The 27,847-nt window shown below is 44.0% G+C and overlaps 1 protein-coding gene across 2 annotated transcripts in view; it reads right to left on the reverse strand.

Annotated features, from left to right (window-relative positions):
• Positions 1-27,847, reverse strand: part of LOC137428970 (DBH-like monooxygenase protein 1) — a 95,024-nt gene that overhangs the window by 50,850 nt on the left and 16,327 nt on the right. The window contains exon 3 of one of the 2 annotated variants that reach the window (XM_068118900.2): positions 21,899-22,066. The exons of the other annotated variant lie outside the window; for it this stretch is intronic. Within the exon in view, the coding sequence (XP_067975001.2) occupies positions 21,899-22,066 (168 nt within the window). The remainder of the gene's footprint in view (positions 1-21,898; positions 22,067-27,847) is intronic. 2 annotated transcript variants of the gene reach the window in all.

A 27,847-nucleotide genomic window follows, 5' to 3' on the forward strand; every position in this document is an offset into this window, starting at 1 on the left:
TGCCTTTTTCATGCTTCAGAGATTACATTATATGCTTGAGAGAAATCGTATTACATGCTTGAGAGATAAGATCCCAAAGACCATTAAGACCCTTGAAGACACAAAACACCCTTAAGACCCCAAAAACCATTTAGACCCCAAAGACCCTTTTGACCCCAAATATCCCTAAGCCCCTTTAAGATCTCGAAGACCCTTAAGACCAATAATACCTCAAATACCCTTTAATACCTCGAAGACCCTTAAGACCCATAAAAATCTGAAGACATTGAAGACCCTTTAATACTTTGAAGACTCTTTCAGACGTCAAAGACCGTTGTTACATATTTATGTGAATGTATGTGAATTACCATTCAGGTCTTTGCTTATCCGTGTGTAGTATATTAAGTTGTTGTGTAGTTGTTGTGGTTGGAGGGTCAGGAGCCCTTCTGAGGGAGTGGCCGGAAACGGAAGTGACCGGAAACGGAAGAGGAAAAGACACGAGGAAAAAAGGACGAGTATTATTCTTCCTCGCCCCGCTCCGACAAAAGGTGGGATCGACCTTGCGCTGCGTGGAAAAGCGGCGTTCCGAAGCCTGTCTGGCGAGAGGAATTACCGGGACGTGTACCTGCCCGGTGGAGACGTCAAGTTGACGTGGGGCCGTGCATCGACCCCGCGTCTGGCATCGTTCGCGGCACCGTCCAAACAGACGCGTGCGGGTCGCACGTTGGGGCCTAACGCGCCTTGCAAGCGGCGTGGGGTTTGGCTTGCTCTACCGTATCCGCTTCGCGTGGCCACGAGGGGCTGCAGCCACGGTGCCTGGTACGATACCTGCCCGGTGGAAACACGTCCACCCGGGGTTCGTTCAACCGCCCGAGTGCGGCGACGGCGACCATCATCTTGGTCAGGAGGGGCCCAGAGACATTGTGCGGGACCGAGACCAAAAGGGTGTCGTGAGTACTCACCGGGACACACATGTATAAGATGGCCATCTTAATCATAGGGAATTGATTGTGAATTGGGAATTGGTGATGATTGTGTATTGTTGATTGCTCGGGGAAAATCTCCGTGGTTGTGTCATTGAAATTGTATGGTATCATTACCATTGGAAATATATCCTTGAACGCCAGTTGTCTCTTGGGTGAAATTCATATGGATTGCGTGGCGAAAGCGCATATATAATACAGCTTGCTGGCGGAGTTCCTCTCACGGTCCGGGGGTCACCGAGAACAGGTATTCACCGAGGGGACCACGTAACAGAATTGGGGGCTCGTCCAAATTACGATTTGCGGTTTCGCAATTGGGTCTACGTCCGGGATTTAAAATTGTATAAAATAATAAAATAATAATTTTTTATTAATTAAAATTTATTAATTAATTATTAATTGGTAAAAAATTTTGAGAAATTGGGGTAAAGTCTTGGGTGAAGGTTAACAGGTGTTAACGATAGGCACCATGGCGTTTGTGGCACAGAACTTTGGGGTAACCCCGAGTGAGGCACAGTTCCGAGCATTGCTAAAGTCGGACCTCTTGAAATTGGCCAAACATTTTAACTTGGAGGTCCGAACTAATTTGAGGAAGGCAGAGTTGCAGGCCACGGTGATACAATCTATGGTGGGATTAGGAACATGGGACGAGTTAGCCTGGGAGTGGCTACCCGAAGAACCAGAAGACGTTGAGCTCCGGAAACTGGAGTTGCAATTACGAAAGCAGAAAAGGAAAGAGCAGAAGAAGAAAGGAAAGCAGAAAATGAAAGAGCAGAAGAAGAAAGGAAAGCAGAAAAGGAAAGAGCAGAAGAAGAAAGGAAAGCAGAAAAGGAAAGAGCAGAAGAAGAAAGGAAAGCAGAAAAGGAAAGAGCAGAAGAAGAAAGGAAAGCAGAAGAGAGGAGGGAAGAGAAACAAGCGGAGGAAAGGAGAGTGGAACGAGAACTCCAGGAAAGGTTAGAAGGGAGAAAAGCAGAGGAGAGGAGAGCTGCAAGGGACCTCGAAGCAGAGGAGAGAAAAGCGGAAAGGGAATTAAAGGAACGTGACATGGAGCTTCAGCAAGAAATCAAATTCAAGGAGCTGGAGTTAATGAGAGAACGGGGAGAGGCACCACCCTTGCTGACGGGGTCGACACCTAACCAGAAAACCTGGGATGTGGGCAGACATGTGAGGCTGGTTCCACCGTTCAGTGAAAAGGAAGTCGCGAAATTTTTCCCACACTTTGAGAAAGTGGCTCGACAATTAAACTGGCCGGAGGAGGCCTGGACCATACTCGTGCAAAGTGTGCTGGTGGGGAAAGCTCAGGAAATTTATTCGGCGCTACCAATGGACCAATGTGCAGATTATGAGGTACTGAAGAAGCACATCCTCAAGGCCTATGAGTTGGTTCCGGAAGCTTACAGGCAAAAATTCAGGAATGCCAGGAAGAGGGAGAGTGAGACCCATGTGGAGTTTGCCAGAGTGAAAGAAAACATGTTTGATCGGTGGTGTGAGTCAAAAGGAGTCGGGAAAGACTTCGAAACATTGCGGGACTTGATCCTGGTGGAGGAATTCCAGCAGTGTGTCCACGAGGACATCAAAGTGTACCTGCAGGAAAAGAAGGTACCAAAGTTGTGGGACGCAGCCACCATGGCAGATGATTATGCCTTAACCCACCGAATAGGGGTCCACGAACCTAACTCCTCGCCTAGATCTCCGCAGGGGAGGTGGGGAACAGCAGGTGCGGAGAACGACAATACATGGCGGCGGCCTCGAGAGGATTATGGGGACAACGTGGATACCCCACCTGTTCGAAGTCAGAGGGCTGCGGGCCCAAGACAAACTTATTTTTCAGGGGGCCCGAGGCAGACCACGAGTTTTTCCTCCGGGCCTACTTGCGCGTTTTGCAAGAAACCTGGACACTTGATGTCCAGTTGTTACCTCATGAAAAGGGACAACCCAGAGCGGAGTCCGACTATTACAACTCCGAATGCGATGGCTAGCGTAAGAAATCGCCATCAAAAGGGTTACCAACCATTTATTTCAGAGGGGTTTGTGTCACTGGATGGAGCCTCGACTAACCGGAGACCGGTTAGGATATTGAGGGACACAGGGGCCCATCAATCTTTAATGCTTGAAGGCATTTTGCCATGGTCCGAGGAGACGGCAACGGGGGATAGTGTTCGTTTACAGGGGATCGGAGGCGGTGTTAGTGCTCCCCTTCATGTCCTCCATTTGGAGTCCGATTTGGTGTCAGGACCGGTCACCGTCGGTTTACAAGCCACACTTCCTGTAGAGGGTGTATCTGTGGTTATCGGGAATGATTTGGCCGGGGGTCAAGTTTATGGTAACCTGAGGGTTGGTAAAGAGCCCAGCAGGGAAAATAACACCACACCAGCTCGGGATGGCGACAAAAGTGCCAAGTTATTTGTAGGGGGACTGAACTTCAAAACAGAGGATGAAGTTCTGACCTCTGTCTTCAACAGATATGGGCCGCTGGTGGAAGTGCGGGTGGTAAGAGACTGGGAAACGCAACAGTCAAGAGGGTTCGGCTTTGTCACGTTTGCCAGCACAAAAGACGCCAGAGAGGCAGAGAAGAATTGGAATGGCAAGGATTTGGAGGGTCGGACGATAACAGTAGGGAAGGCATTTCGTAGGCGTCGAGAGGTCTACAGGAGAGGACAACTGGGCGGTAGTTTTGGTGGTGGCCGCAATCAATATTATTATGGAGGCTCCCTGAGTTACGGCAGCTCCCGAAGGAAGGATTGTCAAAGTAGTGGCCGAGAAGGAGACCGCTATTCATGGGACTACAGGGACAAGCGGTCCCACCATAATTATTAGGGAAGTTCTGAGAAGTTGAAGCACTGAATGCAGCGGAGCCGCCGAGCCAAGATTCCTACACGGATTAACCGTGAACTCCCGTTCCTCAAGGCGCCCCTGTAGAGAACTTTCCTGCACGGACTAACCGTGAACTTCACGTTCCTAAAGGCATCCATGTAGTGAATACTCGGCTTGGCCTCCCGGAAAAAGTGCTATCGAGTTGCTTAACTTTGGATCTTTGATCAACCCCTTAACCTTCATTCACAAGAAACTGACGGTCAAAGTCAGAGGGTCATGAGATGGAGTTTGATTTAGCAGGGACAATGTCGTTGCTGGTGCTTAGTCCAGAGGGAGTAATCTGGAGGGGTTGTGGGGAAATTTTGGTTGCTTTATTTTTAAGTGATAACTGTGCCCGGGGGGAACTGATAATGTGGGGGGGTTGAGTTATCTGGTTTGTTTCTCCAAATTGGCCGGCAAAGAAAGTTTTCGCTGGGTTCAAACTGTCTTTCTTGAAGGGGGGGAGTGTTACATATTTATGTGAATGTATGTGAATTACCATTCAGGTCTTTGCTTATCCGTGTGTAGTATATTAAGTTGTTGTGTAGTTGTTGTGGTTGGAGGGTCAGGAGCCCTTCTGAGGGAGTGGCCGGAAACGGAAGTGACCGGAAACGGAAGAGGAAAAAAGGACGAGTATTATTCTTCCTCGCCCCGCTCCGACAAAAGGTGGGATCGACCTTGCGCTGCGTGGAAAAGCGGCATTCCGAAGCCTGTCTGGCGAGAGGAATTACCGGGACGTGTACCTGCCCGGTGGAGACGTCAAGTTGACGTGGGGCCGTGCATCGACCCCGCGTCTGGCATCGTTCGCGGCACCGTCCAAACAGACGCGTGTGGGTCGCACGTTGGGGCCTAACGCACCTTGCAAGCGGCGTGGGGTTTGGCTTGCTCTACCGTATCCGCTTCGCGTGGCCACGAGGGGCTGCAGCCACGGTGCCTGGTACGATACCTGCCCGGTGGAAACACGTCCACCCGGGGTTCGTTCAACCGCCCGAGTGCGGCGACGGCGACCATCATCTTGGTCAGGAGGGGCCCAGAGACATTGTGCGGGACCGAGACCAAAAGGGTGTCGTGAGTACTCACCGGGACACACATGTATAAGATGGCCATCTTAATCATAGGGAATTGATTGTGAATTGGGAATTGGTGATGATTGTGTATTGTTGATTGCTCGGGGAAAATCTCCGTGGTTGTGTCATTGAAATTGTATGGTATCATTACCATTGGAAATATATCCTTGAACATCAGTTGTCTCCTGGGTGAAATTCATATGGATTGCGTGGCGAAAGCGCATATATAATACAGCTTGCTGGCGGAGTTCCTCTCACGGTCCGGGGGTCACCGAGACCAGGTATTCACCGAGGGGACCACGTAACACCGTTAATATCCCAAAGATCTATAATGCGAGTACAAAGAATTCCTCCACCTCCACCAAGTCCCTGGTGTTGGGCTAGCGGCTAGGGTGCTGGCTTAGGATCCTAGGATCCTGGGTTCGAATCCTGGTCGATCGCTGAATTAATGCCAGGGGGGTTGACTCAGCCTGTCATCCTTCCGAGGTCAGCTAATTGAGTACCAGTTCACTGGTAATTCCCTGTTTGTCGTTAAAGGCGGCAAAAAGGGTTGGCGTCAGGAAGGGCATCCGGCCGTAAAACATTGCTTCAAAAAGGGGACCAAAAAACAACAACAACCACGGTTCCCGAAAAAGGCCAACCCCTGCTTTGCGGGGAAAAATGGCCTCTAAAGGTGTTTTTTTAAATTTTTTAATGAAGACCTTGAAAACCCTCAACGACCTTAAGACCCGGAAGACCCCGAAGGCCCATAAGAACCTTGAAGACACTTAAGACCTCTTTCACCCTTAACCCTTTGAGTACGGATGACGTCCAGTGCCGTAACCCGCAAAAAAGTTTTGTGTACGGATGACGTTACTACACGTCATCAACTACACCAGTGGTTCTTAACTAGTTAGGTCAAAATATGAAATAAATGGGCAAAGCCCAAAAAAATTCCTAGAAAACGTTTTATGGTGTTCTCCTGTAGTATTTGGTCCAGAGAACAACATACCAAAAGTAGGCTGAAATATGACTATCGCAAAGAGTCTAAATGTGACGTCAAAAAAAAGATGACCGCCTCTATTAAAAAGTGCCTTATATCTGCTCATATCCTATCAATATCCTATCAATGTAGCTGTTTTTACCCATTTATGTGTGAAAATAAACTCTTCAAACCAGTATATCAGTGAATTCATCATTATGTAGTATTGCCCAATGTACCCGTGATGTAATGACGTCATCAATGATGTCATGACGTCATCAATGATGTCATGATGTAGCTTTTCTTTATTTCAAGTTTTTGTGGCAAATTAAAGATGGAAGATGGTACTGACATTTTAGCTATTAAATTTTGTGTAGGAAACTCCAGTCATGCCAGAAAAACAGTAAGCAGATGAGTGCATTAGCATATTTTGCCCTGGTGAGGCAGTCCATAAGTGTAGTGCTGCCATCTATAAACATTTCTTCTCCAGAATAAGACAAAAGATTCCAATCAGATTCACATTTCTCCAAATTTTACCTAATCAGTGTTTCATTATGATATAGAAAAGGACACAATGTATTTAAGCTAATAAAGATCATACAGGTAAGATAAAACAACTTTTCAATGGCCATTGTTTTCTACTTTCTGACTTGATAAACACTTGGTGAACATTGCATGCTAAGGCCATGACTTGACTTGACTGCATGAACCCTCCTCTTCAAGGAGCCTCCAGGTTATACTGGCATAACATAAAAAGTTAACTTGTTGATAAAACATTATCGTGTGCTACATGGATGTTGTAGCCGTATGTGCTACAGGTTACTTGCAACTTCTCAAGTTACTTGCTGTGCACTCTGTCATGTTTACCCTTGGTGGACCCCCCCCCCCCTCCCCCCCACCCCCTGGACCCTAATCAAAGTGTGCTTTTCTTGAGACATGTGTATATAACATAGAGTATAGACTACTGTATGTATTAAGAGGCCATTGCCAGGTGAAGAATGACTAATATCAGGATTGGTCTTATTTAGGTCAATAGACAATAGTGTAAATGACTTTCTATGTGCACTTGTTGTTCTGTGTCAGATCAGGTACCTGTTTAACTTTTTCATGGGTGATTGATTGTACTCTACATATATTGAGAACTCTAGTCAAAACAAAGCTTATTCTGTGTTTCAGACCATGCAAATGAACGCAAGTGAAGAAACCTGTGTCTTGTGCAAAAAGGAAATTGCTTCAGAAAGTGAGGACAGCATTGTTATTACTCAAAAAGGAGCTGACGGCATCAACAGTGCAAGTGTCCAGAGAGGTGACAGCATCATCGTAGCTGCTGCAACGAAGGTTCACAAGACCTGCCGCTTGAATTACACAAACAAAAAAAACATTGAGAGCCATAAGAAAGGTAAACTAGATTCTGCTCAAGCTGCCAAAAGAAGTACACGTGTCTCTACTGGCCCTTATGATAGCAAAACAGACTGCTTATTCTGTGGGAATAAAGTACTGACGAGCCAGAGGAGTCCTGATTATGATGATTATAGCTTTGTTAGAACAGACAACTTTGCGGACAAGATACTTTTAATGTCTAAATCACGAAATGATGATTGGGCATTTACAGTCCGGGGACGTGTTGAGTACTTTGGTGGAGACCTTCATGCAGCAGGATGTATGTACCATCATTCTTGTGACTCACATTTTCGCACATTATGTGATATTCCAACACAGCATAGGTCAGGACCAGGGAGCAATACGAGAAGGAAAGTTGGGCGGCCAACCGACGGTGACCAGGACCAAGCTTTTCAGAAGGTGCTTGCCTATTTTGAGGACAATGATGAAGAACAGTTGACTATTACAGACCTTTCCAATAAGATGAAAGAGTACTTGCATGATAGTGATTCTAGTGCATATGGCAATCAGTATTTGAAGTCTAAATTATTAACACACTACGGGGATTCTATATTTGTGGCTGAGGGTGCGGGACTACATGATATTGTGACTTTTCGAGAAAAAACAAGTACAATTCTGCGGGACTACTTTAAGATGCAAAACAAGGATGACGAGGAAGCCCAGAAGAGAGCAATAATACAAACTGCGACGAAGTTAATCAAAAGCGATATCAAGACTGCTATAATGCCTATCAGGAGTGAGTATCCCAAAGCCACAGACCTGAAACTGGAGTCCACTCTTGAGTATGTTCCCCGGAGCTTGCGTTACATGCTTCAGAATCTTCTTGTCGGAAAGGACACTCGGAGGAAAGAAGCAAGTATAGGCCACTCAATCATTCAGGCAGTTCGTCCAAGGACAGTTATAGCCCCACTACAGCTAGGGCGTGCATCACAAATGCACCACCACTTTCGATCTAGATTTCTTATAGACAGTCTTTCTGCAATGGGTTATTGTGCATCATATTCAGCGATTCAGCGATTCAGCAAGTTCAGCGATTTGAAGAAAATGCTGCGTCTTCAGTTGCTCCAGATATTTTAGGTGGTCAAACAGCCATAATAGTCCTTGAGCCAACCGGCCATTTTTTGAAGTGAATGCTCCGGGGGGGGGGGGGGGGGGGGGAGTAATTCTCATTATGATTTTCCATTATACCAATGTCTCAAGTGTCAGAAAAGGTGTGATGGACATCTGAGAACGGTAGCTTAGTGCCCGGATGGACGCCATCTTTGAAACCACCCAGCTCGAAAATGCCCATTTGGTGGGGTACATTGTTGCACGTGTATCTGGACTTCTATACTAGCTATCGATGTGCGGTTGACGACTAAATATACGTCCGATGTGTACCGTCTAAATAAAAAATAATATGAAGCATTTTGTTTTAGATTAATTATTATAAAAATCAATTATCGAAAAAAAATCATATATTTTTCAATATTTTATTATTAGACTTGTACTTTTTTTAGTGAAACAACACTGGTATGATTTTCCAAATTATGCATTGTGCTACACCGTTTATCTGTCTATAAAAATAACTCAAAAACTAAAACATATCATCCACCATGAGTGTACACAAAAAATATATGAAAAGGCATGCACTTTCCACAAACCGAAACTATGTCAGTTGGAATTTCCCGCCGATAATCAACCCACAGAACCCAGTGCCGAAAGTGACGTCAGTCTATTCTATATCTATATTCTATATTCTATATCTCAGTCTGAGATTTGTTGCGGTGACCTGATTAATTTCTGAGGGGGGGGGGGGGGGGGTGGGTGACTTAAGAACTAAAAGTGAACATGTTAGATGGCGCCACATACAACTCTATTATAGAGTTGTATTGTGGCGCCATCTAACATGTTCACTGACTTGGATGAGTATGTCTATGTAAGCTGGCGAGCTTTTCGGATATCGGAGTAATCTAACGTCAGTCTTTTTGTTCTTTCAGCTGAGATGGCCGGTGTCGAGGCGAAACGGGCGAAGATTGAACCTGAGTCCGGAACGTGCATCCTGTGCAGCAAGAAGTCGCCACTCTCTGAACTAAGCAAGGCAGCGGGCAACAGTTCTTGGAAGACATTGTGTGACGCAGCCGCAGTTAGAAACTTTTATCCAATTCTAAAGCTAGTCCAAGAAGGCGCAGTTGAACTTCCTAATATTCCAATATTATACCATAGGGCTTGTAGATCAGACTTCACTCACAAAAACCACCTAGCTACTTTGACCAATGCAGCTAGAAGTTCTTCAGTTGATACTGGCGATGCGGTGCGACGGCGATCATCACGGGAAGAGACAGGATCAACTTCAACGGTCTACGATGATAAATGCATTTTTTGCCAGCGTGCTTCAAAATTCATAAAAGGCAGTCGTACCCGTGAAACAGTTGTCTTGGCTGTTGAACTTCGAGCAGATAAGACAATAAGAGATGCTGCGACAGCTCGCAATGATGAGAGAGTTTTGGCATTGACTACACGAGATATGGTTGCAGCTGAGGCTCACTACCACTTCTCCTGCTATAGAAACTACACACGGCCCCAAAAACCTCAAGTAGAAACTGACATTGAAGATAATATCGAGAAAAAAGAAATGATACGATGTATATTCAATTTCATTCGCACTGACTTGTTCTTGAACCCGAGGATTGTTCCAATAGTTGATGTTGCAACAGATATCCTGTCTTCAGATACATTTTCAGTTGATGTTCGTGACTCCATCAAGAAGAATCTGCAGCGCACATTACAAAGAGAGTTTGGAGAATCGCTCATCTTCTTCAATGTGAAACACCGTGTATACTTGATGCCCGATAATCTGACAAAGCGAGAGATTGCTGCAGAGTGCGTAAACCTGAAAGCAGAAGTGAAAGCATTTGAACGAACGGACGGTGAAAGTAACATTGTGCGTGCAGCTACTTCACTGCGACACCAGATCAAAGATGCTCATTACAATGAACGTTGGCCGCCTCAGCCAGCAGAACTCACTTCAGATTACGTGAAGATACCAGATTCTCTTCGTGTATTTCTGCATACTTTGATTTGCGGGAGTGGGGGTAGCTCTGCGCGTGCCGACACACTGGTATGGTCGATGGCTCAAGATATCATCAATGCTGTACACCGGGGTACCATCAGAACATCGAAGCATGTCCTACTTCCGTGGGTCATGAAAACGCTCACCGGTAATACAGAGGTCATCAGAATATTGAATCGACTCGGGCACGGATGTTCGTACACAGTTCTGGAAGAAATCGAGACAGCGCTATGCATAGACAAATTAGCAAGTGTGGAGAAAGATACAGTACCACTTCCGTCACATGTGCACCCTTCGGTCCCGACTGTATTAGCATTCGATAACATCGACAGGCTAGAGGAATCGCTGAGTGGTGGCGGAACATTGCATCGCGTCAACGGTATCATCGTCCAACCGAAGTCGCAGTCGTGTTTGCCGCCCCAACCTCCATCGGCAGTATCCAAAGCAGATAAGAAGCGATCTATCCCGTCATCCAGCGATTTAGTTCCAATATACAGCGGTGGGAAACGAGAGGGCCCACCTGCAATCAAGCCTGCAGATCTTTCTGACACTCTTGCAGGCGCAACATCCCTTGCGCAGCGCCGAAATCACGTATGGATTATGACTCGCATGCTGGAACCATGCGACCAGACAATCAGTTCGTGGACTGGTTTCAACATCATGACTAGAGATCGTGTTCAGGTGACGGAAGATGTAGTTGGCTACCTGCCGACTATAAACGCGCCTGCCACAGATATGGCAACAGTGCAAGAAATCCTCAGAGAAGCTCTGAACATCATGTCATCACTTCAGCTTGAGCGTATACCGGTGGTGCTAGACCAGGCACTATTTGCTAAGGCGACCGAAATAGCATGGAAAGATGTCGATCGATATGGAAGAATCGTGCTCATGATGGGGAACTTCCATACCATCTGTAACTTCATGTCGAGCATTGGGAAAATGTTTGGAGATGCAGGCCTTCGGGATGTAGCTGTTGAGTCAGGAGTAATCGCTGAAGGTTCCATCAACAGGGTTCTGGAAGGCAAGCAATACAACCGTGCTGTGCGACTCCACAAGTTGATGTACGAGGCACTAATGCGCATCATTTGGAAGGGCTTCCCGGTGTGGATAGAAAGCAATCATCCTGACAAGGAACCCCAGATTCGAAGCACTGACCTCAAAATTCGCAGCATCAAGGAGGATGTTTGCCACGAGACTCTCGCTGCTGCTCTCGATGATGATTCATGTGTACAGAGCTTTGACATGTTCGCGAAATACCTACATTTTCTGCGAACCAAACATGGAGACCTGGCTCGCTTCTGGATGATGTATATTGATATGGTAGAGACCCTGCTGGGGTTGATTCGTGCGGATAGAGAAGGCGACTGGATGCTTCACTTGGCTTGTGTCAGAAGAGTGATCCCTTGGTGTTTCGCAATGAACAAGGTGAACTATGCTAGATATCTACCAGTGTACTATGCACAGATGACGCAACTCCACGAAACATGCCCCGAGTTGTACAGGCATTTCAATCAAGGCTACTTCTCCGTACAGCTTAGACCAGGGAATCCATTTGCCAGAATCGCTGTTGATCAGACAACAGAAGAAACAGTAAACAAAGATACGCAAACAGCTGGAGGAACACGAGGTTTTAGTCTTCGACAAGAGGCTGTGTCACGATACTATCTAACTGCAGAAAATCGGGCTACTGCACTGAGGCAACTACGAGAAACTATCCTTGTGAATGGCAGCGACACATCTCACGCCAAGCACCCTGACTTGTCTACTTCTCGCATCAAACGTGATGAGTCTGGCGTCACAGCTATCTGTGATCTACTGGAAAATGACTGGACCAATCCATTCGCCGATGATCCGTCATGTCTTCTCAGTATATCTACCGGAGCGGCTGCGAGGGAGGACGTTTCTAATGACCTACTCAACACCCTGCAAAAGGGGGAAGCGGCGTATCAAAGCTTCCAGAAACGTCTTGAAGAGGGAACAGGCTTTCATGACACATTGAACAAGCTAAACTTGAAGACCTTTGGTAAGATCAAGCAGAAAGTTGTGAAGGGCACAAACAAGGAGATCGTCCTGAGAGCTGACAGACAACTGTTTGCCACCATGATACTCATCGCCAAGACAAGGAACCTCGACATGCAACTTGTCCTTTGTCACCCACTAGGGCCGTTACCATGGTCTTTGGCAAACGTTGATGGGTCAATGAAAAAAACGAACAAAGCTGCACTTGCGAAACACATGGAAGGTCTTGTGGAACCAGCCGAGAACGTTGACAAGCGAAGTGCAACAATAATTGATGCGATGGCTCTCATACAAAAGATGCATGGCGAGAACGACACGTTCGAAGAACTATCTGACCGCATCCTTGCTGCAGCGCTCCACGCTGGTCAAGGCAGTGAGCGCATCGATGTTGTCTTTGACACATACACAGAAGAATCCATCAAAGCAGCTGAGCGTGTGAACCACGGTTCAAATGAAGGCATCAGTTTCAGCGAGATCAGACCCGCACACAAAATCATGAACTGGCGGCGTCTCCTTGCTTGCAGCCAGACAAAGGAGAAACTGGTTGTGTTTCTGGAGGAGTCGTGGAAACATGAAACAAATCGCGAAAAGCTAGGCAACAGAACACTGTATGTCACCTGTGGTGAAAAATGTCTGGTACTGACCCGCGATAGGTGGAAGTTGGTGCAAGCACTCGAATGTAGCCACGAGGAAGCAGACACGCGTATGTTTCTCCACGCAAAGCACGCCGCTACCCACTACAAGACGATCATCTTAGTGGCAGATGACACCGACGTTCTGATCATCAGTCTTCATCTCAGCAGAACCATCGATAGTCAGCTCTTCATCAGACGAGGAACAAAGGTTCGAGTCAGAATGATCGACGTTGGAAAGTTGGCTGCGGTATTGGGGTCTGGAGTTTGCAGTGCATTGCCAGGGCTTCATGCATGGAGCGGGTGTGACACTGTGAGTGCTGTAGCACAATGCATAATTTGGAAAATCATACCAGTGTTGTGTCACTAAAAAAAGTACAAGTCTAATAATAAAATATTGAAAAAGATATGATTTTTTTTCGATAATTGATTTTTATAATAATTAATCTAAAACAAAATGCTTCATATTATTTTTTATTTAGACGGTACACATCGGACGTATATTTAGTCGTCAACCGCACATCGATAGCTAGTATAGAAGTCCAGATACACGTGCAACAATGTACCCCACCAAATGGGCATTTTCGAGCTGGGTGGTTTCAAAGATGGCGTCCATCCGGGCACTAAGCTACCGTTCTCAGATGTCCATCACACCTTTTCTGACACTTGAGACATTGGTCTAATGGAAAATCATAATGAGAATTACTCCCCCCGCCGGAGCATTACTTTTGGTCTGGCTCAAGGACTATAAGCGACACGATGCTGTTATTTGCCGCAGATAATGTGGACCACAACATTGTGACTTGATGGGAAGGGTACGTTCTATGGAATGGGACTGATTGCCGCTGCAACTCCGGGCAGTAAAGTCAGCTACACAATTCTTAGGCAAAAATTGTGTGAACTAAACGTCATGAATGAAACTGCATTCACTGGGTGTGACACTACATCTAGAGTCTTTGGTGTTGGGAAAAACTCAGTGTTTCAAAAAGTAATCAAGGGTGATTCTGTCTTGTGTACCTGTTCAAAGATTTTTTGTGCTTCAAACACAGATCAAGTTTCTGTAGAAAGTGCTGGGTGTAAGGCAATGGTGTCTTTGTTTAACGGGACACAGTCTGAATCTCTAGCATCAATGCGGTACAGTTACCTCTGCAGAAAGGTGGCGACTGCAAAGACATTCATAACACCAGAGCGATTGCCCCCCACAACCTCAGCAACAAAATATCATGCACAGCGAAGTTACCTTCAGGTCATGCAATGGATGGGCCACAGTGACAACATGGACCCTGCAAAATGGGGCTGGGATATTCAAGAGGACAAACTCACACCAGTAATAAAACCACCGTTTAGAGGCCATTTTTCCCCGCCAGGCGGGGGTTGGCCTTTTCGGGGACCATGGTGGTTGTTGTTTTTTGGTCCCCTTTTTGGAGTAATGTTTTACGGCCGGATGCCCTTCCTGCCACCAACCCTGTTTGTCGCCTTTTTACGCCAGTCGCCAGTGTACTGGTACTCAATTTGCCGACCTCGGAAGGATGACAGGCTGAGTCAACCCCCCTGGCGTTAATTCAGCGATCGACCGGGATTCGAACCCAGGATCCTTGGTATCCTAAGCTGGCACTCTAGCCGCTAGCCCAACACCAGTAATGATGGACAATAACCATGCTCCTGACATCCTGCTAAAAATGATTCACTGCAACTGCTCAGCTGGATGCAACATGCTTAGATGTAGTTGTAAGAAGTACGGACTTGAGTGCACCGGGGCTTGTGGACCTTGCCAGGATGGCAACTGTGAAAATATGAACCAAGCACCCATTTTAGATGAAAATGAGGACTGATAATATTGTGACTAGTGTGTAGTTGGTGGTGGTGAGTAGTAGAGTAGTGGCCATGGTGGTGGTGAGTAGTAGAGTAGTGGCCATGGTGGCGGTTGTAAAGTAGAAATGGTTCCCCACCTGGAATGACATCCTGGGTACCAACTAATTAAGAAAAGGTGGACATTGGTTTTATTTGTGTATGAGACTGTGTGTTAAAAGAGTGTGGAGCATTTTGGCATCATCAGTGACTTTATGATGCCATCTCACACAGATATACAGGACAAAAACTAGTTCAATTTAATTTCATGTGAATCTCAGTTTCATAAATTGGAATTTACCATCAGATTAAAAAATTAGGTCATGACGTTATTTCATGACGTCATGTCATGTCATGACTTCATGACATAACTTAGAGACACTTCTGTTGACTGCAAGACTTCTAAGGTCAAAAGCTTTATGAATAATTTTCACTTTTAAAGTGATCTAGTACTGCTTGTTTCAAAAGAAATGTGAAGATATTAGGATTTTTGGTCAAATGGCGGCCATTGTGTTTGACGTCATATTTAAACCCTTTGCGGTTCTCATAATTTGGCCTACTTTTGTGATGCTGTTCTCTGGCCACAATATTACTGAAAAACACCATAAAATGTTTTCTAGGAATTTTCTTGGGGTTAGTCTGCATAATGATCCTACTAAATAATGATTCGTTTCCCATGAATCGTACACTTTTCAAAATCCAATCTCACCCCTCCCCTCTAAATCCTCCCCATCACCCATCCCTTTCAAATCTCCCCCCTTGCCCCTTCCCTCCCCTCCCTCCTAAACTCCTCCCACACCCCTCCCCTCCGAGACTCTCCCTCGCTCCTCCCCTCCGAGACTCCCCTCTCACCCCTCCTCCTCAAAGCATCCTCCCTGCTTCTTCCTCCTTCCAACTTTCACCTTCATCTCCCCAAACCTTCTGCCTTGCTCTTCCCCCTCCTCAAATAACACCTCACTGTGCCTCACCCAATCTCCATCAAACCTTTTGTCCGCCCCATTCTTCCCTTTCTCCAAGCTATTCTGAAATCTCTGACACACCTTCAACAGCTCTCCCTACCTCTTCCTCCTCTTCCACATCTTACCCTACGCCTCCCCCCCCCCCTGTTCTGGACCCGATGCTCCCCCTTCCTCTTCATTAATGGTATGGACCTCAAACATCCGGGGCCTTCGCTCAAACTTGACTGACCTCTCCATACAGGTTGCTTCTGACAAACCAGATGTGATCTGCTTAACAGAAACTTTCCTCCTTCATGATGTCTCTGATGCCTTGGTATCTCTCCCAGGTTACTCCCTCCTCCTGTATGATAGACCTGAGCCTCGTCCTGGAGGTGGGGTTGCTATCTTTATAAAAAAACTCTCTTCCTCACTCGCCCTCCACTGCCCTCTCTCCACCTCACCCCCAGGAATACCTTTGGCTACGGCTTCCCCTTCGCTCCCACCTTTTGTTCATATGTGTGTTGTACCGTCCACCAATCAGCGATGACTCCATCTACATCTCACTGTCTGATAATATGGACCAACTTCTATCTACCCATCCCAACTCTCTCTTCCTCATATGTGGTGATTTCAATTGTCACCATGCCAGTTGGCTGGGTGTGGGTACGTCTCTCACCAGCCATGGCTCTTCAGCAAAGGACTTCTGCGACTCACTGGGACTGACACAATCTGTCAATTTCCCGACCCGGATCTCAGTCAACGGAGCATCTTCTCTTCTGGATTTGGTTATGACAAACTTCCCTGAAAATGTCTGCTGCTCTTCTTCTGCTCCAATCGGCTCATCTGATCATGTGCTTGTCAAAGTGGACATCTCTCTGACCATTCTCAGAGAGCCTCCTCAGCGTCGACGAGTCTGGCATTTCACTCAGGCCAACTGGCACGGTCTTCAAGCAGCCATCAATCATCTGGACTGGTCTCCCATCTCTACCGCCTCTGACATCAACTCATCCTGGGAATTCTTTCAAAGTAAATTGCTCTCTCTCATGCACAGATTTATACTATCTCGTCTTCAGTTGTCATACGCTTCCTCCCGTCCATGGTACACGGAATCTTGTGGTGAGGCTGTTGCCCTGAAACAACTTGCTTTCGTCTCCTGGAAAGCAAATCCAACGGAAGGAAATCTCATTTCCTTTCACAAAGCCCGAAACAAGTGTGTGTCCACCCTCAGGAGAGCCAGGAAACAATATCTCACCATTCTCAAGACCGAACTCTCTTATCTGTCTCCCTCTTCCAAATCCTGCTGGCGTCTGGTCAAATCTGTTTCTGGTGTTTGTTCCCCCTCCATCCCCTCCCTCACCTCAAATGGCTTAACGGCTGACTCCGCACGTGAAAAAGCTGAATGCCTCAACTCTGTGTTTGCCTCTAAATCTTGTGTCCCAAACCCATCCCTCTCTGTACCCACCGTACCCAGTCGTACCCAGCTGCTCCTGGACTCTGTGTCTTTTCCTCCTGACAAGGTGGAAAAGTTTCTGTCAACCCTCGACTCTGATTCTGCAACTGGTCCTGACGGCATCAGCCCACGGGTCCTAAAATCATGTTCTTCTGCTCTTTCACTCCCTCTTTCTGTTCTCTTCACCCTCTCTTTTGCTCAAGGTCATCTGCCATCTGCTTGGAAATCAGCCAACATCACCGCTTTGCACAAAAAAGGTGCAAAAACAGATCCCAGCAACTACAGACCAATCAGCCTTCTCCCAATTATCAGCAAAGTCATGGAATCCATCATTGCTTCAGATATTAAATCTTTCCTCTTCTCCATTGGCTTGATCTCTGATCATCAATTTGGTTTCAGACCTGGTCACTCTACTCTGGACATGCTGCTTCTGCTTTCTCAACAATGGATGGAGGTCCTCAACACCAAACAGGAAATTAGAGCTGTCTCCCTTGACATTTCACGTGCCTTCGATATGGTCTGGCACCCTGCTCTGCTCTCCAAACTCTCCTCCTTTGGTATCCATGGAAATCTCCACGCATGGCTGGCGGACTTCCTCTCTGGTCGTAGTCAACGTGTGGCCCTGAATGGGTTTCTCTCATCTCCTCTTCCTGTTCAGGCTGGAGTTCCCCAAGGTAGTGTTCTGGGCCCTGTGCTTTTTCTGGTCTTCATCAATGATCTCTCTGACTCTCTTGAAAATCCTCTCTATCTATTTGCTGACGACTCTACTCTCTGTCGCTCCATTCCTCATCCCTCAGATCAGCAGTCTGCAGCCTCCTCACTCTCTGAAGACCTGGACAAAATCACAGACTGGTCAAACAAGTGGAACATGTCTTTCAATCCTGACAAATCTCACACTCTTACAATGTCTCTCCGAAAGGACCGACTGGACAACCCTCCCATCTACTTTCTCAACAATCCTCTCCAAGAAGTTCTGTCGCTCAAGCTTTTGGGTCTCACCATCTGCCATGATCTTTCTTGGGAAAACCACATTTCCAAGCTGGCCTCCAAAGCCAGTCGCCGACTGGGCATCCTCCGTCGTGCGAAGTCCTTCCTAGGCACACCTGAGCTCCTCACCACATACAAGGCTTTCATCCGCAGCTCAATGGAATACTGTTCTCCCCTATGGGCTGGTGCTCCTGCCTCACACCTGGCTCGGCTTCACGCTGTTGAATCCAAAGCTTTCAGAATCATTGGAATCTCCCGCGATGAAGCTATCTCTGAGGGCCTTTCACTCACCTACCGCAGGCAGGTAGGTGGTCTTTCTGTCTTCTACCGACTCCTCTCCGGCCTTGCTCCCCCAGCTCTCTCTGTGCTCTGTCCCCCAAATATTCCTACAGGGCGCACAAGATCTGCCAGCCACCCTCTGATGGTTAAACTGCCGAAATCTCGGCTCTCTGCTCACCTTCACTCTTTCATTCCTCTTTTCTCCCGCCTCTGGAACAAACTCCCACACTCACTTCAATCACACTCCTCCCTCCAGGTCTTCAAAACAGCTGTTCACCACCATCTCTTATCTTCCCCCATCCAAAACCTTGATCTTTTCTACCCCCACTAATTCACCCCAGATCCACCTTGTTTGAAATTCCAACTTCTTTTCTGGAAGTCTTGGCAGTGTCCATATGTTTTATACCTCTCCCACCCCCCCCCCCCCTTCCCATGCCTCCCCCCCAAAGCCCTCTCCCTCCCACAGTTCTCTCGATGTCTCCATGTCTCTCGGTCCCTGCTCTCAAATGTTGTGTTTGTGTCCTTCCCCCTCTCTCCCCATCTTGTCTACCGCTCCCGATGTTATTTGTTTTGTGTGTCTGTTTGTCTTTCTGTGTGATTAATGTTCGCTCTTTCACGAGCCTCGATCTTGTATACAAAAAAAAAAAAAAAAAAAAAAAAAAGAGAAAGAAAATAAATAAATGATTAATAATGAAAATAAATAAATAATAATCATAAAAAATTAAATTATTAATCAATTCGGTCAAGAACACATAAACCACCACCATTTCATCAGATTCTGTAACTTAAAAAAAAAAAAAGAAGAAGAAGATTTTTTAGTCATTAATCTAATAATTAAATAATTATTAACCCTCTATCGATTAAATGATTAATCAATAAATCAAAAATATCCTTGATAGCCACATCACTTGGCCACTGTTAAGTCCAAATATTAGCTTCCCAGCTCAAAAGGTGCCTGAGATATTCACCAAATGAGAAAGAAAATAAATAAATGATTAATAATGAAAATAAATAAATAATAATCATTAAAAAATTAAATTATTAATCAATTCGGTCACAGAACACATAAACCACCACCATTTCATCAGAATCTGTAACTGAATTTTTTTTTTTAAAGTAATTAATCGAATAATTAAATAATTAATCAATTAATTGATAAATTGATTAATCAATAAATCAAAAATATCCTTGATAGCCACATCACTTGGTCACTCATGTCCAAATATTAGCTTCCGAGCTCAAAAGGTGCCTGAGATATTGGCCAAATGAGAAAGAAAATAAATAAATGATTAGTAATGAAAATAAGTAAATAATAATTATAAAAAATTAAATTATTAATCAATTCGGTCAGAGAACACAGAAACCACCACCATTTCATCAGAATCTGTAATTTAAAAAAAAAAAAAAAAAAAATTGTCATTAATCGAATAATTAAATAATTAATCCATTAATTGATTAATTAATAAATCAAAAATAGCCTTTGCAGCCAAATCACCTGGTCATTGGCATGTCCAAATATCAGCTTCCTAACTCAAAAGGTGCCTGAGTTAATGGTCAGAAGAGAAAGGAACTTTGATTAATTAAATAAGTACTTAATTAATCGCTAATAATTAAATAACTCCTCAATTAATTGATTATTCAAAAAACAAAAAATAATGTTTTTGACAAAGGACTTGCTCACTACTGTGCCGAAATTTCAGCTTCCTAGCTCAAAGGATGGCTGAGATATCATCCGGACAAACAAACAAGAAAACAAGAAAGAAAACAAGAAGGAAAACAAACAAACAAACAAGCAAACTGAGTACTCCCTTTCAGCGTGCGTCACTGCCGAGCCCCCTTCGGTGCCCAGCAATGACGATTTGCAATACCTGGAGATGGCATAGGAAAGGTGCGGTGTACAAAAAACAAATTGCAATGCGTTTCGGAGGACCTCCGCCGAACCCCTGAGACTGGCTCACTGAATCCCTGGGGTTCGGTCGAACTCAGGTTAAGAACCACAGGACTATACCTATAAATAGATCGTCAGTACGTGGTTGCATTCCCGTAATGCCAAATTAATCCCGTAATGGGGGTATTTTTATCAAAAAAAATCCCGTACTCAAAGGGTTAAGCCCCTTTCGATACTTTCGACACCTTTAGATCCTTTAGACCTTTTATACCCCTTGAGTTCCTTTTGATCCCTTAGGCTTAGACCTTAACACCATTTAGACCCCTTACATCCTTCAGACAGATTAGACAGCTTGGACCATTTCGATCTTTTGACCACTTGGACCGTTTTAGACCATTTTATATGCTTGAGAGATTAGACCCTTTTGACATGTTCGACGCTACCTTCCCCTTCACACTTTTTTCCTATAGCTTTTAACACTTTCAAATGAAATTGGTGCATGGCTTTATTATGATAAGTTACAAAATAAGTTTAGTTTTGGGGCATTTCATCAATTTTTCATTGAGTTTTGTCCTTTTTGCTTGGAACAAGAACATTAATTGGGACCGGTAGGGGAAATGATTTGTAAAACAATTCTCCCTCTTGTTGAACTAACATTACAAATACTAAACAAGAAAGACCAATCAGAGATTGCAGACCCTCGCCAGGATGTGTTTGCAGTTTGTGTGGTGTTCATGAGCTGCTGTGTTTGTGTGGTTTATTGATGACATGGATTTATGTTCAATCCAATATGGCTGCTGAACCACGTGACCGATGACGTCATTAATTTGATTCTCCCATACGATTTTTGTGTAGATCATGCACAATAAATTTCAAACTGATTGGATCAAGCGTTCTACTTGTCTAATTATGACGTCATAATGAAGATGCCGATTACATCGTTATGAATATATGTTGTTCCCCATGAGGAGTACTTGACAATGAGCCATATTTCATTTTTTCCCATGGTGAAATTTTTTTCGGTTTTCCTAAGATGGCGCCCGTACCACGTGACATATGACGTCATAATTATTAAACAATTATATTGGAGGAGGCGCTTCCATGGTGAAAAATTTCTTGGCAATTGGACCAACGGTTACAGAGAAAAGCATACTCGTTCTGTGCAGACAGACAGACAGACAAACAAACAAACAAACGGACTCGGATGCAATACCCTCTCCTCGGGCGAGGGTAACAATTTTTTGACAAAACAATAATAATATTGATGTGTTTTTAAAATATGTCCTGCAACAACAATAATTGCATGATCTGAACCATTCCAATTAAAGGAAAACGTCACAGCAAAATACAAAATTTCTCAATTTTGTAACACTATCCATGAAGTGGAAACAGAGAAAAAAAAAAAAAAAAAAAAAAAAGACTAAAAAGAATCCTGCGATTTTCAAATAATCCTACATGATGTTTTCATATTTAATCTGCAGTTAAGAAAAAAAAACATAATTAAAAAAAAAACTAAAAAATAAAACTAATTAAAGCAGAGACAAGCTGGAGCAATTCTTACCTTCTGAGACAATAGGTCTTCTGTTTTTACATTGTCAGGAACTGTGCTTTCTCTTGGAACGTAAGCCAACAGGTAGAGAGACTTTGTTCCTCTGTTTTCATTCGTATGTCCATGGCACAGCAGATTCTTTGTATCACCAAATGCAAAAATCACTCTGGAGGTGTCTGGCTAAAACCCCCCCCAAAAAACAACATTATTTAACAATGTGTAGGGATTATATATTTACATTTAACAATGTGAAAGGAGGCTGGCAGGATGGCTTAGACCCTAGAGGTACGCACACTCGCCTTGAGCTGTCTCGCCTGACCCTGGGTTAGATTCCCGACCCAGCTATAAACTGTCGGCCTGGGATTTCACAGGCAGGGTGATTCATCAATGTGTGTGCTGTCCCTCGGATGTACGTTAAACGGGCGTCCTGCCTGCCAGCATATGTTAGTGGATGGGAGAGGTCACCGGCACCATGCCAAATTCCGAGTCAAACATCAGGCCAGGCCAACCAGTGTGTAAATATATATATGTATGTGTATATATCTTATATATATATATATATATATATATATATATATATATATATAATTCGGCATAATTCCATTTTAAATGCCAAGTCTGTGTCTGTATATATATATATATATGTATATATATATATATATGTATTATATATATATATATATATATATATATATATATATATATATATATATATATATATATATATATATATATATATATATATATATATATATACAGAGACACAGACTTGGCATTTAATATGGAATTTTTTTTTTTTCTTGACTTGGGTTTACTTTCTTAACTCAGTATATCAATCTAGTGAGTTTCTTTTACACTTTGGTGATTTATTTGTTAAAAGAACCATGTCACTGATTGTCTGTCGCAGCAAGAAGTCAACAACAGGATTATATCACAGGTGGCGTGGCAAAATGTACGGACAGGTGCATTTGATGATTGGCTTCACAGTCGGGTATACAAGGGTTGTTGCGTTCTGTATTAGTGGAAAACAACTGCTGCACGTCTCCAAAAGTTAATGCTGCTTCCTCTGGAGATGGCCCGTCAACTCGACAATGCTGTTTGTCATGGAGTGGTGGCTTTACGAAATTACGGCATGAAACAGCGTGCTATTGCTCGGCAGTATGGCATCACTCAAGGTCAGGTGTCAAAGATCCTGAAACGAAATGCTCAGAGGGGTGTCCCTACTCCAATACCGAGGCCAGGACGTCCCCGCAGAACCACAAGGAGGGATGATCGCGAGCTGCACCGATTAGTCCGCAATGGCCGTACCAAGTCAGCTAATCGGCTTAGGGCTGCGTGGCAGCAACTGACAAATGTGCCTGTATCCAGAAGGCTAGTCAACCAACGACTGGTTCAAGCAGGCTATCGTGCCAGGCGTTCCCTAAGAAAGCCACGCCTGACCAGACAACACCGCCAGCGCCGATTGCAGTGGGCCAGAGAGCACCGTCAATGGCAGCCAGGACACTGGAATCACGTGATCTTCAGTGACGAGTCTAGATTTCTGGTCTATCGTCAAGATGGTCGCGTCCGAGTGTGCAGACAAGTGCATGAAGCCGACAACAAAGATTGTATAGTGCCAAGAGTCCAAGCTGGAGGTGGTGGGGTGACCGTTTGGGCTGCTTTTCATGCAGGGGGCAAAACTGCCCTGGTTGTTCTGAATGGAAACCTGAACCAGTTCAAGCCAGGGCCATTCTGGAAGAAACATTGCTTCCATTTGCTCGTGCAGCCTTTCCAGGAAACTTTGTCTTCCAAGATGACAATGCACGGCCTCATCGTGCTCGCATGATCCAACACTTTCTTGCTGACCGTGGTGTGGAGCATATGGAGTGGCCTGCCATGTCCCCGGATATGAATCCGATAGAGAACTTGTGGGCAGAATTAACGCATCAAATCGACCACTTGGACCAGCAGCCGACCTCTGTGCGTGAAATGCAGCAGGCTATTGTCACTGCATGGCAAGCGATTCCTGTCCAAACCTTGGCAAATCTCGTGAACAGCATGCCTCAACGTGTACGTGCTCTCCTGAATGCTCGTGGGGGTTACACGAAGTACTGAACTGTAATTTTACTGTCCGTAATCCCAGTCGTAATTTAACTTTTGTTTTTGTTAAAAAAAAATTTGGCTAATGTGCAAAATAAAGAGATACTTCTGGAAAACGTACAGATGTTTAACACAGTACTGTCCATGAATTGAGTTCAATATCGGTTTACATCACTTTCAAGGATCAATTTATTTGTTTCAAAATGTCAAATGTGGTTTTTGTTTCTTTTGAAGGTCACATTAACAAAATCTAGAATAATTTCAACATAATTCCAATGAACTTTTGGTTCTAAGACATCTTGAAAAGTAAGTTCACACCCACAAAAAAATATTCCATATTAAATGCCAAGTCTGTATATATATACATACAGTCACGTGAAAAAGTAAGTACACCCCATGTAAAGTTTTGACTTTTTCAACATATTTCAGCATACAGCTATTTGATTTTCATTTCAACAATATTGATAGATGAAGGTGATATAATATAACAAATATCATGAAACATTTACATTTTGTAGTCCATTGTATAATTTAAATAAACATAATTGCAAATTTCACATGTGGAAAAAGTAAGTACACCCTTGGCTCTAATCGGTGGTATTGCCCCCTTTGGCAGAAACAACCTCAAGTCGGCATTTCCTATAACTGTCTACCAGTCTCTGACATCGATTGGGAGAAATTTTTGCCCACTCCTCCATGCAGAATTCTTTCAGCTGTGCGATGTTTGAGGGGTTTCTTGCATGCACAGTTCGTTTCAAATCCCCCCACAACATCTCGATGGGATTTGGATCCAGGCTTTGACTTGGCCATTCCAGAACCCTCCATTTCTTTATTTTCAGCCATTCCTTGGTAGATTTACTGATATGTTTAGGGTCATTGTCATGTTGCAAGGTCCACCTTCGGTTGAGCTTCAACTTTCCGACAGATGGCCTCACATTATCCTCAAGCACCCTCCGGTACAATGAAGAATTCATAGTGGATTCTATGAAGGTGAGCTGCCCAGGCCCTGATGCAGCAAAGCTGCCCCAAACAATAATATTTCCACCACCATGCTTTCCAATTGGTATCAGGTTATTGTGGTCAAATGCTGTCTTTGGTTTTCGCCAAACATGTCTTCTGGTACTGTGGCCAAATAGCTCTACCTTTGACTCATCTGTCCAGAGCACATTGTTCCAGAAGTGCTGGTCTTTGCCTCGGTGTTCATTGGCAAACTTTATTCTTGCCCTGATGTTCTTTCTGGACAGCAAAGATTTCCTCCTGGCACACCTCCCATGTAGATCAAATTTGTGCAGCCTCTTTCTAATGGTAGTCTCCTGCACTTTGACATCAACAGTGGCAAGAGCTACCTGTAGGTCCCGTGATGACATTCTGGGGTTTTTAGGGACTTCTTTCAACATCTTGCGGTCTGCTCTCGTGCTGAACATGCTGGGGCGGCCTGGCCTGAACAAGTTGGCAGTTGTTTGGAATCTTCTCCACTTGTAGATGATCTTCTGGACAGTCGAATGATTTATTTCAAATTGTTTGGAGATCTTTTTAAATCCCTCCCCAGACTCGTAGGCATCTATAACCTTCTTTCTGAAGGCCTCAGAGAGCTCTTTTAATCTAGGCATGGTGACGCCGCACACTTCAACAGCAAAGAGCAAACCAAACTAAATGTCTGAGGTTTAAATAAGACAGGTTCCTCCAATATCCTCTCTAACAATTTTTTAATCATTTGCACTTGAGCTGGTGCACCTGATTCTAATTTTAGGTATTTGAATTGAATTGAATATTTGAATTTAGGTATTTGATAGTGATAAATGTAGGGGTGTACTTACTTTTTCCACATGCGAAATTTGCATTAATGTTTATTTAAATTATACAATGGACTACAAAATGTAAATGTTTCATGATATTTGTTATATTATATCACCTTTATCTATCAATATTGTTGAAATGAAGATCAAATAGCTGTATGTTGAAATATGTTGAAAAGGTCAAAACTTTACATGGGGTGTACTTACTTTTTCACGTGACTGTATATATATATATATATATATATATATATATATATATATATATATATATATATATATATATATATACATACATACATACATACATACATACATACATACATACATACATACATACATACATATATATATATATATATATATATATATATATATATATATATACGTATATATATATATATATATATATATATACGTATATATATATATATATATATATATACATATATATATATATATATATATATATATATATATATATATAACTGTAAGAAATAGTAGAAACTCCAAAGTACGAGCAGGGCGTCTCATTTGTATTGAATATATAATCGTTAGATTTATCTCATTAAAATTATTAACCGGTATTAATAACACCCGGTCAGAAATCAATAACTTCCACACCAGTCAGGGCAAATCTCTACCTTACACGATACACTTTAATCAACCGGATCACTCTATAAATGACATTCAGGTCTCTGCCATTGAATCAATCACAAATCGATCACACACCACGATTCTGAAACGTGAGTCCTTTTGGATACACAAACTTCGGACAAAAGTCCCTCATGGCATAAATTTTGATGACTAAAGCATGTTCCCACATCAACCCAATCAAATTGTTAACCGTAACCCATTCATTCATTCATTCATTCATCATTCATTCATTCATTCATTCTACCTTTATATGTCATCTATCTATAATTCCAGTAATCTCTGTACGTCTGTACGTTTGTTTGTTTGTCTGTGACCGCTGTTTCTCGACAACTACCAGTCCGATATACTTGAAACTTGCCAGGTATATTGCTGGGGACCCGAGGATGTGCCTTTTCAAGGTTTCATATTAATCGGACAATTACTTACCGAGCTATGTCCAAAAAACGATTCAACCAATCAGAGAGCAGCGAACGATCGCGTGTGCCGAACGTGGAGGACACACTCTGCCTCGGATGGCACATTTGAGAGCGTATTCATTTATTTCACGTTTGCAAACTATGTTGGCGTTAAACTATGTTTTAAAACTAATAAAACCGAATTTGCGATTCATTCGCTTTCCTGCGCGTTTGTGCACGCGATGGCGATTTCTTTACCAAACTCCGGAAGCCGTTCGCTTTGGACCAAACCATTGCATGTAAATAGAGGGGGGGGGATTGTCACCGTACTCGCAAGCCGTTCGCTTTGGACCAAACCATTTCATGGGGGGATATAATTTTAGATATAGATATAGTACGGGCAATGCCCTAGTTTATATAAATATATAAATATATTATATGAATATAAATGGGATATGAATATATTGTTGCGAATATGGAATTTGGCCTCCATATCCGCTTGTAAATATTCCCCTATTTTCTCCAATACTCCCCAACTTTCCCCAGTCCCCCATTCCCTAGTCCCATTGCATGTAAATAACAATCAGTAGAGCCGACCTTCCCCTTATTCCCCCATTAAATGTCGTGCCCAGGTCCACCGCACCACACGTAGACAACTTTCGGACATCTTCCTAGTTATTCTTAATCTATGTCAGTTAAGGCCTCGTTTCCATTAATTATGACTCTTCGTTGCACCAGAATGTGATTATATGGCATCAGTAGTGAGTTTAGGACCTTTCCCATACCTCCTCCCATCTTCTTCCCCAAACAACAACAATAACAACAACTACAACAACAATTACAACAACAACAGAGGGGATGGCGGCGGAGCGGGGGAGGATGCGTCCTCACACCGGCTCGATTAGCTCCAGACCATGCGCTCCACGGGGTTACCCCGAAGGGGCTGGCTGTCAGCTCCTCGTCGGGGGCGGAGCCAGTAACCCCCCCGCACGCACCCAATGAGAAGCAACGTGCCGATTCCACGAGGCGGAGCTAAC

Source organism: Myxine glutinosa, chromosome 6 (genome assembly GCF_964187855.1).
Source record: "Myxine glutinosa chromosome 6, kmMyxGlut1.1, whole genome shotgun sequence".
Classification (NCBI taxonomy): Eukaryota; Metazoa; Chordata; class Myxini; order Myxiniformes; family Myxinidae; genus Myxine; species Myxine glutinosa.